The sequence below is a fragment of the Carassius carassius genome, chromosome 32, assembly GCF_963082965.1.
Source record: "Carassius carassius chromosome 32, fCarCar2.1, whole genome shotgun sequence".
Taxonomy (NCBI): Eukaryota; Metazoa; Chordata; class Actinopteri; order Cypriniformes; family Cyprinidae; genus Carassius; species Carassius carassius.
This window is the reverse complement of record NC_081786.1, coordinates 29,232,851-29,248,423: the sequence shown is the minus strand read 5'-3', so window position 1 is coordinate 29,248,423 and position 15,573 is coordinate 29,232,851. Positions and strand designations below refer to the sequence as shown.

Sequence of the window (15,573 nt, the reverse complement as noted above, 5' to 3'; positions counted from 1 at the left end):
TCTACCACCTCAACCTCCTTAAAAATGGAATGAGGCAGAATCAGTGATGTTGGCAATGGTGATTGGGGGGGAGGATGATCTCGGACCAGAGGTGAATATCAAACCACAATCCCTCACCCTGGCTCCAGGTGGAGATCACCTCTCGCCGTCCCAACTCACTGATTTAACGAAATTACTGGCAGAGTTTGCTGACATCTTCTCGCCCCTACCGGGCCGTACTAACCTGATTCAGCACCATATCGAGACCGAGCCGGGCGTGGTAGTTCGCAGCCGGCCGTATCGCTTACCTGAGCACAAGAAAAAAGTAGTTCAGGCTGAATTAGGCGCTATGCTTGACATGGGGGTAATAGAAGAATCCAACAGTATCTGGGCAAGCCCGATAGTTTTAGTTCTGAAAACGGACGGCTCAGTCCGGTTCTGTGTGGATTATCGCAAGGTGAATGCTGTGTCGAAATTCGACGCGTATCCAATGCCGCGGGTTGACGAGTTGCTTGATCGGCTAGGCACGGCTCGTTTTTATTCGACATTGGACTTAACAAAGGGCTATTGGCAGATCCCCTGGTCTCCATTATCCAGAGAAAAGACGGCTTTCACAACGCCGTTTGGATTACACCAATTTGTTACCCTTCCGTTTGGCTTCTTTCAGCGCCTCATGGATACGATTCTGCGGCCCCATGCAAGCAAATGCGGCTGCCTACCTGGATGATATCATTATATTTAGTAATGAGTGGCAGCGGCATATGCAGCATCTGAGGGCTCTCCTGAGGTCGCTGAGGGGAGCGGGGCTCACGGCCAACCCAAAGAAGTGTGCGATTGGGCGTGTGGAAGTAAGGTATCTTGGCTTCCACTTGGGGCATGGACAGGTGCGTCCCCAAATTGATAAAACAGCCGCTATTGCGACCTGCCCACGTCCCAAGACCAAAAAGGAGGTAAGGCAGTTCTTGGGGCTGGCGGGATATTATAGACGGTTTATTCCTAATTATTCGGACCTCACCAGACCTTTGACTGACCTCATTAAAATGGAGGTGCCAGATACGGTCCAGTGGACGGAGCCATGTCAGCAGGCCTTTACCCAGGTCAAGGCTGCTCTGTGTGGCGGGCCGTTGTTACACTCTCCTGATTTTTCTCTCCCTTTTCTGTTGCAGATAGACGCGTCGGACAGGGGGCTGGGGGCAGTCCTGTCCCAGGAGATAGAGGGGGAGGGACGGCCGGTGCTGTACATTAGCCGGAAGCTCTCGAAGAGAGAGGCTAAGTACAGCACCATAGAGAAAGAGTGCCTTGCCATCAGATGGGCTGTCCTCACCCTCCGCTATTATCTACTGGGATGGGAGTTCACCCTCTGTTCGGACCACGCTCCGCTACAGTGGCTCCACCGCATGAAGGATACCAACGCGCGGATCACTCGTTGGTATCTAGCTCTTCAGCCTTTTAAGTTCAAGGTGGTCCACAGGCCGGGTGTTCTGATGGCGGTGGCTGACTTCCTCTCCAGAAATGGGGGGGGGGGGCTGCAGGCCGGATGGCTCCCCGGCCTGAGTCGGGCGGTGGGGGTATGTGGCAGGGGGGGCGTGGTTTAGCGAAGTCTGCAGCGGGAGAGAGAATCATGAGACGAGCGGTAAGTGAGTGTTTTGGGCAAAAATTATCATCACCTGTTTCTTGTTCCAGTAATTGGCGTGGAGAGAGTATAAAACGCCAGGAGAGACGGACTGCTGACGGGAACTGGAAACCGAAACCGGAACGAGTAAACCGGAAGTGTTGTGCGAACGTGTCTGTGTTGATGTCAGAGTAAACGTCACCATTTGGTGTTTATAAAGTTTGTTACTTTTTGAATTATTTGCGTTATTAATAAACCTGTCAGCAGTCCAGCCGACCCCTTTGTCCTCTTCCTTCCCTCCCACGAACTTTGCTACAGTAACTAATAAATGACCCTAAACCAAACACAAGCTGGGTGGATTTTCTGCCATCACTAAAACAGTCAAAGAGGGACATATTCTTCTCACCTGATTTTATGGAAAGTAAAGCTGGATATGATATGAAATCTGACACTTGTGAAAAGTATGAAAAATTAAAATGTATGAAAAAATGCCTATAGCTAATGAAGGTGAATACAGGGATCACAAAACAGGGCCTAAGACTGAACCATACAGCACACCACTTGTATAAGCAGCAGAAGAGAGTTATATTTTTCAACAGCTACTGAAAAGTTATCCCCTTAAAGTCGGATAGAAACCAATTTAGAACCAATTACTTAAAGCCAACATACAGTTTAAGATGATGCAGTAAATTGTGTGATTGCCTGTGTTCTGCATTAAGATCAAGAAGAACCAGAACAACACAGTTATCAGACTGATGTCTTTCTTTCTCTTTCTTTCTTTCTTTGTCTTTTTTGGTATTTGGGATATACCTGACATTAGCTTGATATAAAAGATGTGAATATCAAGTAAGTGGAAGTAAATGGAACAAAAAACATAGCATGACCAACAGCTATTTATTTATTTCTGTATTCTGGTCCAAAGTGAGCTGCTGTGCTTTCTATATTCTGTACAGGAAGTTACCTTTTAAAAAAGTAGTAATAAATTAAAATAGGGGTTTTCTCCATTTCTATCAACGATGGGTCTCTGGGTTCCTTGCCACCGTCACCTTTGGTTTGCTAAGTTGGGGACACTATTTGGAAATATTATGGACTTGAATGCTCAGACATTACTGGAAGAGAATTGAAGTGAGCTAGAAGATGACATCAATGAATAAATGATGAACTGACTTTAACTGAAAAATTTATTGTTTACTATTGTCCTCTTTCTAGAGCTGCTTTACAATTGAATTTTGTTTGCATTATTGAAACACAATTTTTCTGTTTACTACTGTAACGTTGCTTTAGTATAGAATGCTACATAAGTAAAGGTGTCTTGACTTAAAAGTGCCCCTTTTATGGGTTATGAAAGTTCTTATTTTGGTTTTAGGAGTCCCCAACAACAGGTTGACATCCATGCAAGGTCAAGAAACCCTTTCATTGTCTTATAATATGCATAAATTAGTTTACCTTATTTGCTTAGCGACTCCCAAACAATTCGCTCAACAATTAAATTTTTCCAAACCCCTCCTTTGTGCGACGCTAATCTGCAGTGATTGGTCAATTGATCTGATTGGTCTCATTTCCATTTTCATCATTACCAGGGAAATGGCTATTTTTACTGCTCTAAAAGCAGCACCTAGTGGCAAAGAATGAATTAGCATTTTCATTCAGACCAACCAGAAAAGACCAACAATTGGGCGGACAACATACTAATGTTTCATGTTGACATTAGCATGTAATGGATTGGAATTAATTTTAAAAACGACTTGTTTCAATGATTCAGTCGACTCTTTCTTTTGAGAGACAATAACTTTATACACGGTGCAATTTCAGATTTAAAACTTTGCAGGATGTTTTATTCACTTAGAGCTGTGTTACACACTGCATGGAAGGTAATTTTCAAAAATCCATAATAGGGGCACTTTAAATTAATTACAAATGCTAAAATACATGAACAGGACACTTATGAAAGCTTCAAGTATGCAGAGTAAAAAGGTTTCTCATTTAAATGGAGCAGAGCCATTAAGTGAAAATATGTTTTTATTGTTTTTTATTTTAGTCAGTTGCACTGTATGTACACTATCACTAACTTGGAGTCATACTTTAAATGACAAAGAAAATGAATACAAGAAAATGATAAGTTAACACTTAGGATACTACTATTAGATAATAATAACACAATACTGTAGAAATACTGTGCTAAACATGCAAAGGCAGAATATGCTTTAAGTTTTGAAGTAAGTGAATAAAAATTAGCAGTGTGTACCGTAGCTAATGAGGAGGAGGATGAAGGGCTTGTTGCGGAAAAGTCTTACAACTGAAGCCAGGTATGAGTACTGTGTGGCGGGCATGTCTCCAAGCACCACCTGAGCCATAGAAGGAGGGATTTCAGGCTTTTCCTGAAAAACTGAATGGCGAATTCAAAAACTTGATTACCACAAAAAAACTCTTAACAGTAATTGATTAAAACAGAAATGGACATTATGTCAATCAACATGACCTTGTTGAGTCAATTGCAATCAAGGATATCATCACAGGGCAAAGCATTGAGCCTTGAACATTAAATATGAAGTGCTTGTAAACACCACTTATGTAAATTATTGCATTCAGACATAAAATTGGATTTATTGAATGATTTCCAGTGAAACTGGTTCTGCTTGTGTTTCCTCCAAGAAGTCAAAGCCAAATCATATAATCAGTTTCCATATATTTCACTACTTCAGAAGACACAAATGACTTTAAAAGCAAATCTCAAGATGGATCTAATAATTATAGTAATAGATATAGAGAACCAAAAAAATAAATAAGTAAATGCAATAACAAGAAAATTAAAGAAGAAATGATGAATCAGTCAAATACTATGCATGTACTGTATGTACGTATATATTTAAGCAGGTTTTGGCATCCATTAAACTGGTGACATGACTGTATGAATTAAAATATTATTCCATAAAGTATTGTGGTGCACTCACATTTTTATGTTAAAGAGCAAAGTAGATTTTACATGCTGATTAAAAACGTTTGTCACTACACCAGTCCTGTTGGCTTTTTATTTATGTTGCTGGAGTGGATGTTCTTACCAAACACTACCAGCAGAAAGATGAGGCTGGCCACAGCGGCTGTGATGTAAAACATGATGCTGATGTGTTCAGCCAGTTCATTCATGTCATCCACGTTGGGCACAAGTATCGGCGGGATCAAGAAACCAATAGCAATGCCAAGCTGAAGGGGAAAGACATAAAAAATCAACTGCACCATAATCTCAGTCTCACTGACCTAAAAAAAATTAAAAAGTGATTGTCTGGTTTTGTATCTTCCAGGATAAACAGCACGGCTCATGTTAACAGTCTGCCTGAATCATTTTGAATTGACATGCACAGGAGATCTTTTCACAACTTTTCTAACCAAAGTCACAACACATGCATATGCACATTAATTTGTTCTTAACCTTGTTAACATATTAATGAATTTGGAGGATTCTAAATGTGCGACTGCATGCCCAAAGTTAGTCATTTGCATTAAACACACCTAAACATCTCTATTTTCATTTAATGCAGACCCAGATCACATCCTCTTAATAGCCAACTGTATATATGTGTATATCAGTGTTATTATACAGCGTATTCTAACTTTCTGGTTACAAGAATGCTGCTTGAAAACGCTGATGAAATGTCTAATTAATGAATGTACAATGTTTTGTTTTTTAACCCCCCAATTAACCCAAAATGCATCCTTCTGATTTTCACATTTTGCTTGCGATTTTATTCACGCTGCCATTTCTATGAAAAAAAAAAACTACTGCATTGACCTCTAGATTTTTTGTTTTTTTTAAGCACAGTAAAAAACGTTGGGTTGTTTTTTTTTAACCCAACCGTTGGGTTACACATATTGGGTCAATGTGTTGGGTTATCTTAAAATTTGTTGGGTCATTTTTTTTCACCGTTGGGTTATTTTTAGTTACAACCCAGCTGTTGGGTTAAATATGTTTCCCGCTTCACTCCGTTTCAAATGTTAACGGTCCAGTCAGAGACTCAGCGCGGACATCAACAGCAGCCTGCATGATTACGAGGTAAGTAACTGTTAATATAATTGTATGATGTATATAACTGTGATAACATTAAGTAATGTGTACTGATACGTTAATTGTAATTTTTTATACGTTAAAATGTTGTAATTCCCTTTAGTCCGTTTTTCCCCCAGAGAATCAGATCGATTGTAAATGAATGCTGTTCCTGTTTGTTCGCCAGCATTAATACATTAAAGATTAGCTGCAAAACTGTTTACATAAGTATTACTTAACGTTAATAAAAATGTCTGGTGAAATGTGAAAGTTTAACGAAATCATTAGAATTAAGCTAGAAAAGCCGCATGGACCATTTACCGTATCGGACCAGTGAAAGAAGCTGCTCGAGCGAACTGAGCTCACACATCAGTCATGCGACAGACAACAGACTCCGCGAAAATCGTTTGAATGAACCTGCAATTTTCTGTTATAAAAGTTCAAAACCCAGACGAAAGAAAAGTGCGCAGTCGTGAAGCAATCCGCTTTTTCAGCGGAAATGTACTGTATACAAGTACCCCAAATTTACATAATGCCAACGTTACTCCTACAACCAACCTTTAACCACATCAACTCTGGGGACCCACCGATGGGTCCAATATTGCATATGCCTAATTCTAAAAAAAAATCAAAATAACAGCTGAAGTGGTTAAGAGGGAAGCGTAAAAAAGAAACCATATTTGTCTTAGTGAAGCAACACAAATTAATTGTACAGTAAAAGTGTTTTTATTTTATTTTTATTAAAAGTGTTTATTCATATTGGATATTGTTATGCATCTATTAGAATACCCTATAATTGCAGCCATTTCTCTTATGAAGCTAGATTGATTGTCATGTTTTTTAAATGTGTTGTACTAAATGTGTTTATACTTATGTTTTAGACAATGGACTTTTTCGTGAAGGAAAATTTGCAACAATAGAACCTCTGCCTGTTAATTGAAACATTTCAAGGTAAGTAAACTATTTAAATTTATGATACATAAGTTTTCAATTTTACTTGGACCTATGACTTCCAAAAATTATGGAAAAAGACAAACGAGGCAAAATAAGTGTACTGCTGCCACATTCCGTCCGACAAAGCTTCCTTTCATTTACAGTGTACTTTTGTTCCTCCCTACAAGTCCAAACTTAATGACCAAATCAGTCAAAGGGTAAAAATGTAAACTGTAAGCTTTGTTTTTTTTTGTTTTTTTTACTTGTGCTTTCTCTGTATTTTTGTCATTTAAAGGTGTTCGTGCAGAAATTGTCTTTAAAACTCTTCCTGCCATCCTGCTGTCTGCACCATACCACACAAATGGAAAAATGGTGTGCACATCACACACGGAAATGAAGCGGTCCTTCATTGACATTCAACCTGTAAGTAAAAGCAACACTGAAAAATCATATGTTAAAATTACAGTGCCCTGTGTAGTCAAGTCACCTTTATTTCTTTTGTATTTAACTGAACTTTTTTTTATTCTTTTAAGGTTGGCACTAATTAGTGCTGTACTTGAATCACGAGACAAGCCAGAATCCACATGTCCTGGTGCTTGGTGACAAGGAAAACTCCTCACAAGTTTTTATTAATTTAAACGGGGAGGCGATGGAACAGAAGACGATACTACAAGCAGTCGATCTGTGTTTCAAACTTTTCTTTGTATATGACATCTACTACCTAAAGCCCTCTGCTCTAATTTTAGAGTTTTTGGAACACAGTCTTTAATAGTTTCTTCTGCACACTGTCTCCTCCTTAAAAACTGTCTCAGGTTACATATGTAACCATAGTTCCCTGAGTAGGGAACAAGACACTGCATCCTCTAGGGGGCGCTTTGGGGAACACCTCGTCGTGACCCGTGTCTGAAGCATACATTGAAAAAACACCAACTTGTTGGCCGGTGACAGCCTCCGACGTCACTACCGGCGTGACTATAAATAAGCGACCGGAAAGCATGTTATTATCTTCTTCGTCTGAAGCTTGTGTCCGAAGCATGGCAGGGAGCTAGAGGACGCAGTGTCTCGTTCCCTACTCAGGGAAGGCCTAAGCTACAAATCCAACTTAATTGTTAGGGCCTCGGCCCAGGGTAGAGCTGAAGGCTTGGAATCAGGAAAGATTCCTTTAAAGGGATACGGCTAAGAACCTAGCATTTCTACCAAGTCTTGCCTGTCACACAGGGGCTACCGCTAGCTTAGGCATAAGCTTGCTGAAAGAGCTGTCTCGACAGTTCTCTAGTAGCAACACCCTGTTTAGATAGGTATCCAAGGATACATAGGTGGAGTGGCGCCCAAGATGAACGGAGCTTTTACCAACTCAAGAAAGGGCACGAAGCAACCGCACGAAGCCCTCACCATATAGGATTTTAGAAAGAACGCAGAATACTAGCGTGCGAACTTACCACAGTGTGGATTTCAGAAAGTGTGCAAAGACTTCACGTGCACACTTACCATAGCATGGATTTTCAAATACTGTTCTAAGGAGGGGCTCTCGTGGCACTCTGATAGAGCAGCTCATAGATGGAATGTTGCATCTCAAAACAGTAGGATTGAGAGTAATCAACTCGATCTATGGAAACATTACTGGAGCGCTCTGGGGAAAAAACAGAGAACTCAGTCTCATATGAGAGGAGAACTCCGAGCTCAGAGTAGCGCGCTCATAGGCGACCCTTTTTTGGAAAAAGAGGAGCGCTGCTAAGTTACCACGAGAATCACCCAAATTGCCCCTTATGTTGAGGGAAGTGATGCTTGAGGTGTATAAACAAATACACACTGGCTGAATGGAGCCCAAGGAACCAAGGTCTAATCATCTCAAGAAAGGGAACAAAGCGGAGCGCGTAACCCTTATCGTACAAGATTTCAGAAAGTTTGCAGAGTCTTGCGTGCAAACTTACCACTTGTGGATTTTTAGAAAGTGCGCAAAGTGTTCACGTGCACACTGACCACCATGTGGTTTTGAGAAAGTACACAAAGCTTAGCGTGTGTACTTAAAGGTTCCTAAGCATCGCAGAGGTGCTGAATCTCACGGGAGAGGCAAGCTCAATTTTACAAACCTCGGGCGAGGGGAGCATCACCTGAGGCAGCATATACAAGACTTCTGTAACTGCCACCTCCACTTCCCGCTAGATGCGACAGCACCCCTAAGCGGCCAGGAGACCCCTCGGGGCACCTCCTTTTAGTCTGGACCATCAGTCAGGTGGTTGCTATGAACATAGAACCATAAAAACATTATAGGTCCAGCATAGGAGACTGTTATGCGAGAGGTTTCCACCTAACCTCGATCAGGTGGAGAGCAGGTGGTTACAGGGGAATTAGGAAGGGGAGGATAAAAGCAGAAGTTAACCCTCTGAAGTCGATTAACGCATATACGCGTTATGAGGCTATTTTCTCCTGATAACCTCTTAGACTCCAGAGGGTTAAAAATCCCCAAAGGGAACGAGTAGATACCTCGGTATCACTCTGATTCTGACGAGAACGTTGCCTCGTCTAGATCATACCCCTTAGGTTCTGCTTACCTCCTCGTGACCCACGATTCCTCTAACCCCTGCCTGCAGGTGGGGGAGGAGCGCTAGTTGTGACACTAGCCTTCTGTGCCCGTCTTTGATCCTCAGATCGAGACAGGCCAGGACCCCTATGTTTTTCGGGCTCAGACCTGGGCCTCTGAAGTCAAAGTCAAAGTCACCTTTATTTATATAGCGCTTTAAACAAAGTACATTGCGTCAAAGCAACTGAACAACATTCATTAGGAAAACAGTGTCAATAATGCAAAAATGATTGTTAAGGGCAGTTCATCATTGGATTCAGTTATGTCATCTCTGTTCAGTTAAATAGTGTCTGTGCATTTATTTGCAATCATGTCAACGATATCGCTGTAGATGAAGTGTCCCCAACTAAGCAAGCCAGAGGCGACAGCGGCAAGGAACCGAAACTCCATCGGTGACAGAATGGAGAAAAAAACCTTGGGAGAAACCAGGCTCAGTTGGGGGGCCAGTTCTCCTCTGACCAGACGAAACCAGTAGTTCAATTCCAGGCTGCAGCAAAGTCAGATTGTGCAGAAGAATCATCTGTTTCCTGTGGTCTTGTCCTGGTGCTCCTCTGAGACAAGGTCTTTACAGGGGATCTTTATCTGGGGCTCTAGTTGTCCTGGTCTCCGCTGTCTTTCAGGGCAGTAGAGGTCCTTTCTAGGTGCTGATCCACCATCTGGTCTGGATACGTACTGGATCCGGGTGCCTGCAGGGACCCTCTGATCTGGACACAGACTGGATCTGGTGGCCACGGTGACATCGGAACAAGAGAGAAACAGACAAATATTAGCGTAGATGCCATTCTTCTAATGATGTAGCAAGTACATAGGGTGTTATGGGAAGTGTTTCCGGTTCCGGTTGACCTAATTAATGCAGCCTAAAAATCCTTTAACGGATTTGGATAATAAAAGCATATTAGTATGTTATGTGTATGCCAGGTTAAAGAGATGGGTCTTTAATCTAGATTTAAACTGCAAGAGTGTGTCTGCCTCCCGAACAATGAGACAGAATGCGCAGAGAGCGTCTTCGTCTCCCTGAACTTCTCAAATCGCCGTTGTGACGAGTGGGGCGGGGCCGAGGGACGTGGGAGCGAGGCCGGTGGAGTGATTGGAGATGAGCTACACCTGTTCGACCCGCCGGTCTCGAGACCCTCAGAGGAGATGGAAGGATATAAAACTGGAGTGATGACAGTGAAGGACGAGAGATGACCAGGCCTGGGCGTTATTTTATGTTTTGGTTTTATTTTGTGTGCATTAGTCGTCCGTAAGGGGCTGGTGCGCTGTTTTGTGTTTATTTTGTAATTAAAGTTTCATTTGATTGTCCGCCGGTTCCCGCCTCCTTCTTCCGGATGAATATGAAGGTTTTATCATTACAGTGGTGCCGAAACCCGGGAGAAGGAGGGACGCGCTGCTGAAGATCCCTCGACGCTGTGGTGAATCCACGGTGCCATCGAGCAGGCGAGGAGGATGCCGCCATGGACGCTCGAGGCGGTGGACTGGAGCGAGTTGCCGGGGACGGGCGACCTCGCTGCCGGCCGCCCACGATATGGAGGGGCGGCTGCCGTCCGTGAGGGAGCGGAGGAGTCGGCGCCGTTCGCCAGGTGGCCGGAGCCTGCTGCTATCCGCCGGAACGGGGAGGAGCAGGGAACGGGGGACTCCTGCCGGCTGCCCAAAACTGGAGGAGCCGTCGCCGTCCACCGGGCGGCGGAGGAGTTGTCGTGCTGTCCGCCGAGGGCCGTCCAGTGCCACCGCCAGGCACCGCGGAGGAGATCACCCAGCTGGTGGAGGGCCGAGCAGCAGTGCGTCTGGGAACCGGATTTTTTTTTTTTTTCCTCTCTCCCTCTCGCGTCTCTGTCGCTCCTCCTTCCATCTCCTTTTCTCTCGCCTCGTCTGTCCTACCCCCAGGTTTCCGCAGGTCCCCGTGAGCGGTCCCCCCTGGAGGGAGGGGTGGGGGTGGGGGAGTAGAGCGTAGTCTCAGGAGTACCCCCCGGCCTGCGAGGGGCGATGGGGGTATGTGACGAGTGGGGCGGGGCCGAGGGACATGGGAGTGGGGCGGGGCCGAAGGATGTGGGAGCGAGGCCGGTGGAGTGATAGGAGATGAGATACACCTGTTCGACCCGCCGGTCTCGAGGCCCACGGAGGAGATGGAAGGATATAAAACTGGAGCGATGACAGTGAAGGACGAGAGAGGACCAGGCCTGGGCGTTATTTTATGTTTTGGTTTTATTTTGATTATTAAAGTTTAATTTGATTGTCCGCCGGTTCCCGCCTCCTTCTTCCGGATGAATATGAAGGTTTTATCATTACAGCCGTCTCAACGGAAATACCGAAAAGTTCATTAGGCGAAACCTGAGAATCGAGAAGAAAGCATTTTCTTTCCTCCCGATGTCTGCCAGGTTCATCCACAGATGTCTCTCCACTGCCACCATGGCCGCCATAGTCCTGCCCACGTAGCTGGAGGAGGCGGCCTGCTTGGTAGCACGGAGAGAGATCCGTGGTGCGGTGCAGCTCAGCTACCTGATCAGAAAAAGGCCCCTGCCTCTATCCAGGTCTCTTAGCAGATCAGTCTGATATGCTTGAAGCACCAGCATTGTGTGTAATAAAGCCACAGCCTGACCTGCTACTGCGTATGCCTTGCCATTTAAGCGAGATGATTTTCTGAAGGGGCTTAAATGGCAAGGAGAGAGATTAAGAGAGGATGTTTCCCCCGCAGAAAGAAACAATTTTCACAGATAAAAATTATTTATAAATTATTTATAAAAAAATTTTGCTCTTTCTACAGGCGGCATTCCCTCATAGCCGCCTTCGCGCATCACCTCGATATCGACAGATTACTTTCATGCCGAAACCAATGGATGCGAGAAGAAAACGTCATCTTTAATTTCTTTTTAATCTCTGTATGGAGATAATGCAGAAATAAAAGGCTCACCTGAGCTGGAGGGTTATGGTCAAAAGGTAATTTTCGCTCAATAACCTCCAACAGCTCTACATACGCAGGGCAGGAGAATTGAGAAGGCTCAGCCTCAGCTTCTTCACCATTCTCAAATATCTCCTGCTTTTCCTGGGTAAAATCCCAGCAGAGCACTAACCTCAGTATCAGAAAGTGTTAAAGATATAACATCATCCTCCCGAGGCTCTCTCTCGTCCACCGGCCTTCTTTCTTTTTTTTTCTTTTTTTTACGAGCGCGAAAGGGAAAGTCCCTCTTTAAACCATTCAGACAGATCCACCTGTATTCTCACGAGCTCATTCTGTTCCACGCCTCAACGCGGACAGGTCCTGAACTGCGGGAAGCAGATGGCTGCCTTTTTTCCCCTTTTCTTTCAGAAGAGAGACGAAAGAGAGCGGAGCTTTTTCCTTTGAAAAAACGCTCACAATGCACGCAGATTGCCTCCTCAAAGACATCGCGTGCGTGCTCTTCACCCAAACAAATGACGCAAAGATCGCGTGTGTCATCGGGTGTCAAATAATGCCAACACGGATGCACACATCGTCTAAACGCTTGCTAGTTGTCGCCATGATAAACAGAGAAAGATCGCCCTTACCGGTTCTTTCAGATGCACGCTTCAAACAAAACAGTCAGTGAAGATGAAGAAGGTAATGACGTGCTCTCCGGTCGCTTATTTATAGTCGCGCCGGTAGTGACGTCGGAGGCTGTCGGAGGACGCAGTTTGAAGTTCCCTCGAAAGGGAACTTTGTATTTTGTAATCAGTAAAAAACTTTTTTATTTTATTGATCATCAGTAGGTCCAGCAGCTGGTATATTTTTATTATTAATAATTGATTTTATGATTATTTTGTGTTTTATTATTATATGTTAGGTTCATTTTATTTGAAAGTCGTAATATTTGCCAAGTATGGTAACCCATATTCGGAATTGGTGCTCTGCATTTAACCCATTCCAAATGCACACAGCAGTGAGAAGTGAACACACACACGGAGCAGGGGACAGCTATATATCCAGCACCCGGGGAGCAACTGGGGGTTCAGTGCCTTGCTCAAGTGCACTTCAGCCATGAGTATTGAGGGTGAAAGAGAGCGCTGTTCATTCACTCCCTCCACCTACAACTCAGCCTCTCTGCCAGCACAGAGACTCGAACCTTCGGGTTACAGGTCCAACTCTCTAAACATTAGGCCACAGCTGTGAACTGTATTTGCACGTTTGTGTGTTTTGATATGAATATGAATTGACACATTTGTACATCTTGAAAATGTCAGTTGTATTTTTACACATTCTTGTACATTTAAATAAAAATTTTTTAAATATATTTGTAAATGTGTTATTTGCATATTAAAATAAAATCTGTAATTCACAACAAAGTAGTTTCAAAATATGGTTGTATTAAGTAATTTTTAATAAAAATACTGATGTTAATTAATATAAATAATTAACTCAACTGTTGGGTAACTTTTAACCCAACAGGATTTTAACCCAATAGGTTGGGTTGAAATAACCCATAGATGGGAAGGTGCTATACCAACCCATAGTTGGGCTACAGGTTGGGTTATTTTTAACCCAATATTTTTTAGTGTGAGTTTTTCAGTTTTGCACAGCTGCACAGTCTATGTATTCAGGAATATTCGGGGAAAACCTGAGCTTTTGGAGTAATCTAGTCTATCTGATTTATGTAACTTAGAAGGCATAAAGTTTTTTCTGTGTTTCTGTGGCAGTGCAGCAATGCGCTCCGTGCGCTTTTACGCACCTGGTTTCCAAACACGCCGATGGCGCAGGCGGTGGACACCTCATCAGATCCGAACCACACGGATGCCACCTGAGACGGCATTCCCAAAATGAACACCTGCGCAAAGGAACAGGCGAACTGTCCGAGCATCGTGACCCAGAACAGGTTCGGCTGAACGCTGGCCACTTTGATCCACGTTCCGACGCAGTTGATCGAAGCTGCGAACAGAGCGATCACCCGCAGCCCCTTCCTCTCCAACAGCCATGTCACTGGGAAGATGAAGGGGATGTAAGTCAGCATATAGATCATTGACAGCCAGTCGATGGCGAATGAAGAGACGTTGTAGAATTTCATGAAGATGTTGTTGATGATTCCATACTGGATCCACTGGAACGCGTTGCACAGCGAATACGAGCTAAAGAGCAGCAAAATGAGCCATCGCCTCCGGTATAAACGAGTGTTATATACAGTGTTCGTGTCTCTGCATTCGGAGATTTCAACCTGATCAAAGTTTCCATCTGTGTTTTCTGTCTGTTCTGTCTGAAGAACGTCTTTTCCAAAGAGGTTGCCGCTATTTTCGCACATTTTGCGCTGCGAATTCTACCTTCAGTCAATCCTGCTTCAAGAATTCAGAATCGTGTCCTTCTGTTGTAATTGCTGAAATATTCCAGATGCAGAAGAAGTTCCCAAGAGTCATAAACATCCGGACTGACTTCGTTTCCACCGAGAATATAAAAATTCAGAGCAAAGGTGAAGACAGAATCACACACCCCTCCAGGAAACAACTCAGTTACATCTCTCTCTGATTCATGCGTGTGAGCTTCAGACTCGACATCATCATCATCATCATCATCATCATCATCATGACACGAGAGAGAAACTCTACCCCGTGACCATTAGCTCCTGCTCAACCCAACATATTATTATAGAAGAGTTGTTATTGAATATTGAGTATCAGGCTGTACTGTATTGTATAAAGTGGCGCTAGTGTCCATTAGGCTAATACTTGGGGCCCCAGAGCCCTCTGCTGGTTACAAACATAAAAATAATAGTTGCAGCAATGATCATATATATATATCTGCAAAAGTCTTAGGCCACTAGTATTTTCAACAACAAAATTGCCACAGTTCTTCTGGATTGAGTCTGTCTCAGTGTGTTCAGATCACATCTCTGTGTGCAGCACTGGCTGCTGTCAGACTCCTTGTGCAAACAAAAAATCTCACTGGATTATTACAATTAATGGCAAAAAATAATGTTTGGAAATGTAAACTGATATTTCCTACTGACACACTACAGCAAAAGATAGAATAACTGACTTAAAACCATTTTTTTGTTGGTGAAAATACTAGTGACCTAAGACTTTTGCACAGTTCTGTATATCTTTTCACAATGGAAAGATTATTTTATGTGCATGATCTGGTATGATATCTAAGCAATGTCAATTTATAGGCCTATATGCCATCATGCAACCATGTTACAGAGAAGGAAGAAGAAAAGGAAGAAAAAAAGGTTATAAAAAGATCAAATGTTCTTTGGTAAAAAGCAAATATATATATATATATATATATATTACAAAGCAGGCTTATTGAACATTCATAGTTATTGTTTGGTGTCTGGTGCTGATAAAATGCTGATAAAGACCAGCTGTAGGTCCTGCTCTTACTGAAAACAACTGGAAAACACAGATCCAGTTTACTCAATCATATAATTTATCATCTACTCAACAAATCTGTGTTTTTCTTGTGATTTATTTGCTCTTAATTTCTTAATG

The 15,573-nt window shown here is 43.1% G+C and overlaps 1 protein-coding gene across 1 annotated transcript in view; it reads right to left on the bottom strand.

Annotated features, from left to right (window-relative positions):
- LOC132113316 (heme transporter FLVCR2-like) overlaps nt 1–14,603 on the bottom strand; it is a 49,864-nt gene extending 35,261 nt beyond the window's left edge. Inside the window, exons 1-3 of the mRNA XM_059521120.1 lie at nt 13,824–14,603; nt 4,651–4,792; nt 3,837–3,977 (exon numbers count right to left, since the gene is read on the bottom strand). Coding sequence (XP_059377103.1) covers nt 3,837–3,977; nt 4,651–4,792; nt 13,824–14,387 — 847 coding nt within the window. The 5' untranslated portion in view covers nt 14,388–14,603. The remainder of the gene's footprint in view (nt 1–3,836; nt 3,978–4,650; nt 4,793–13,823) is intronic.
- Nucleotides 14,604–15,573: the final 970 nt, after the last annotated feature.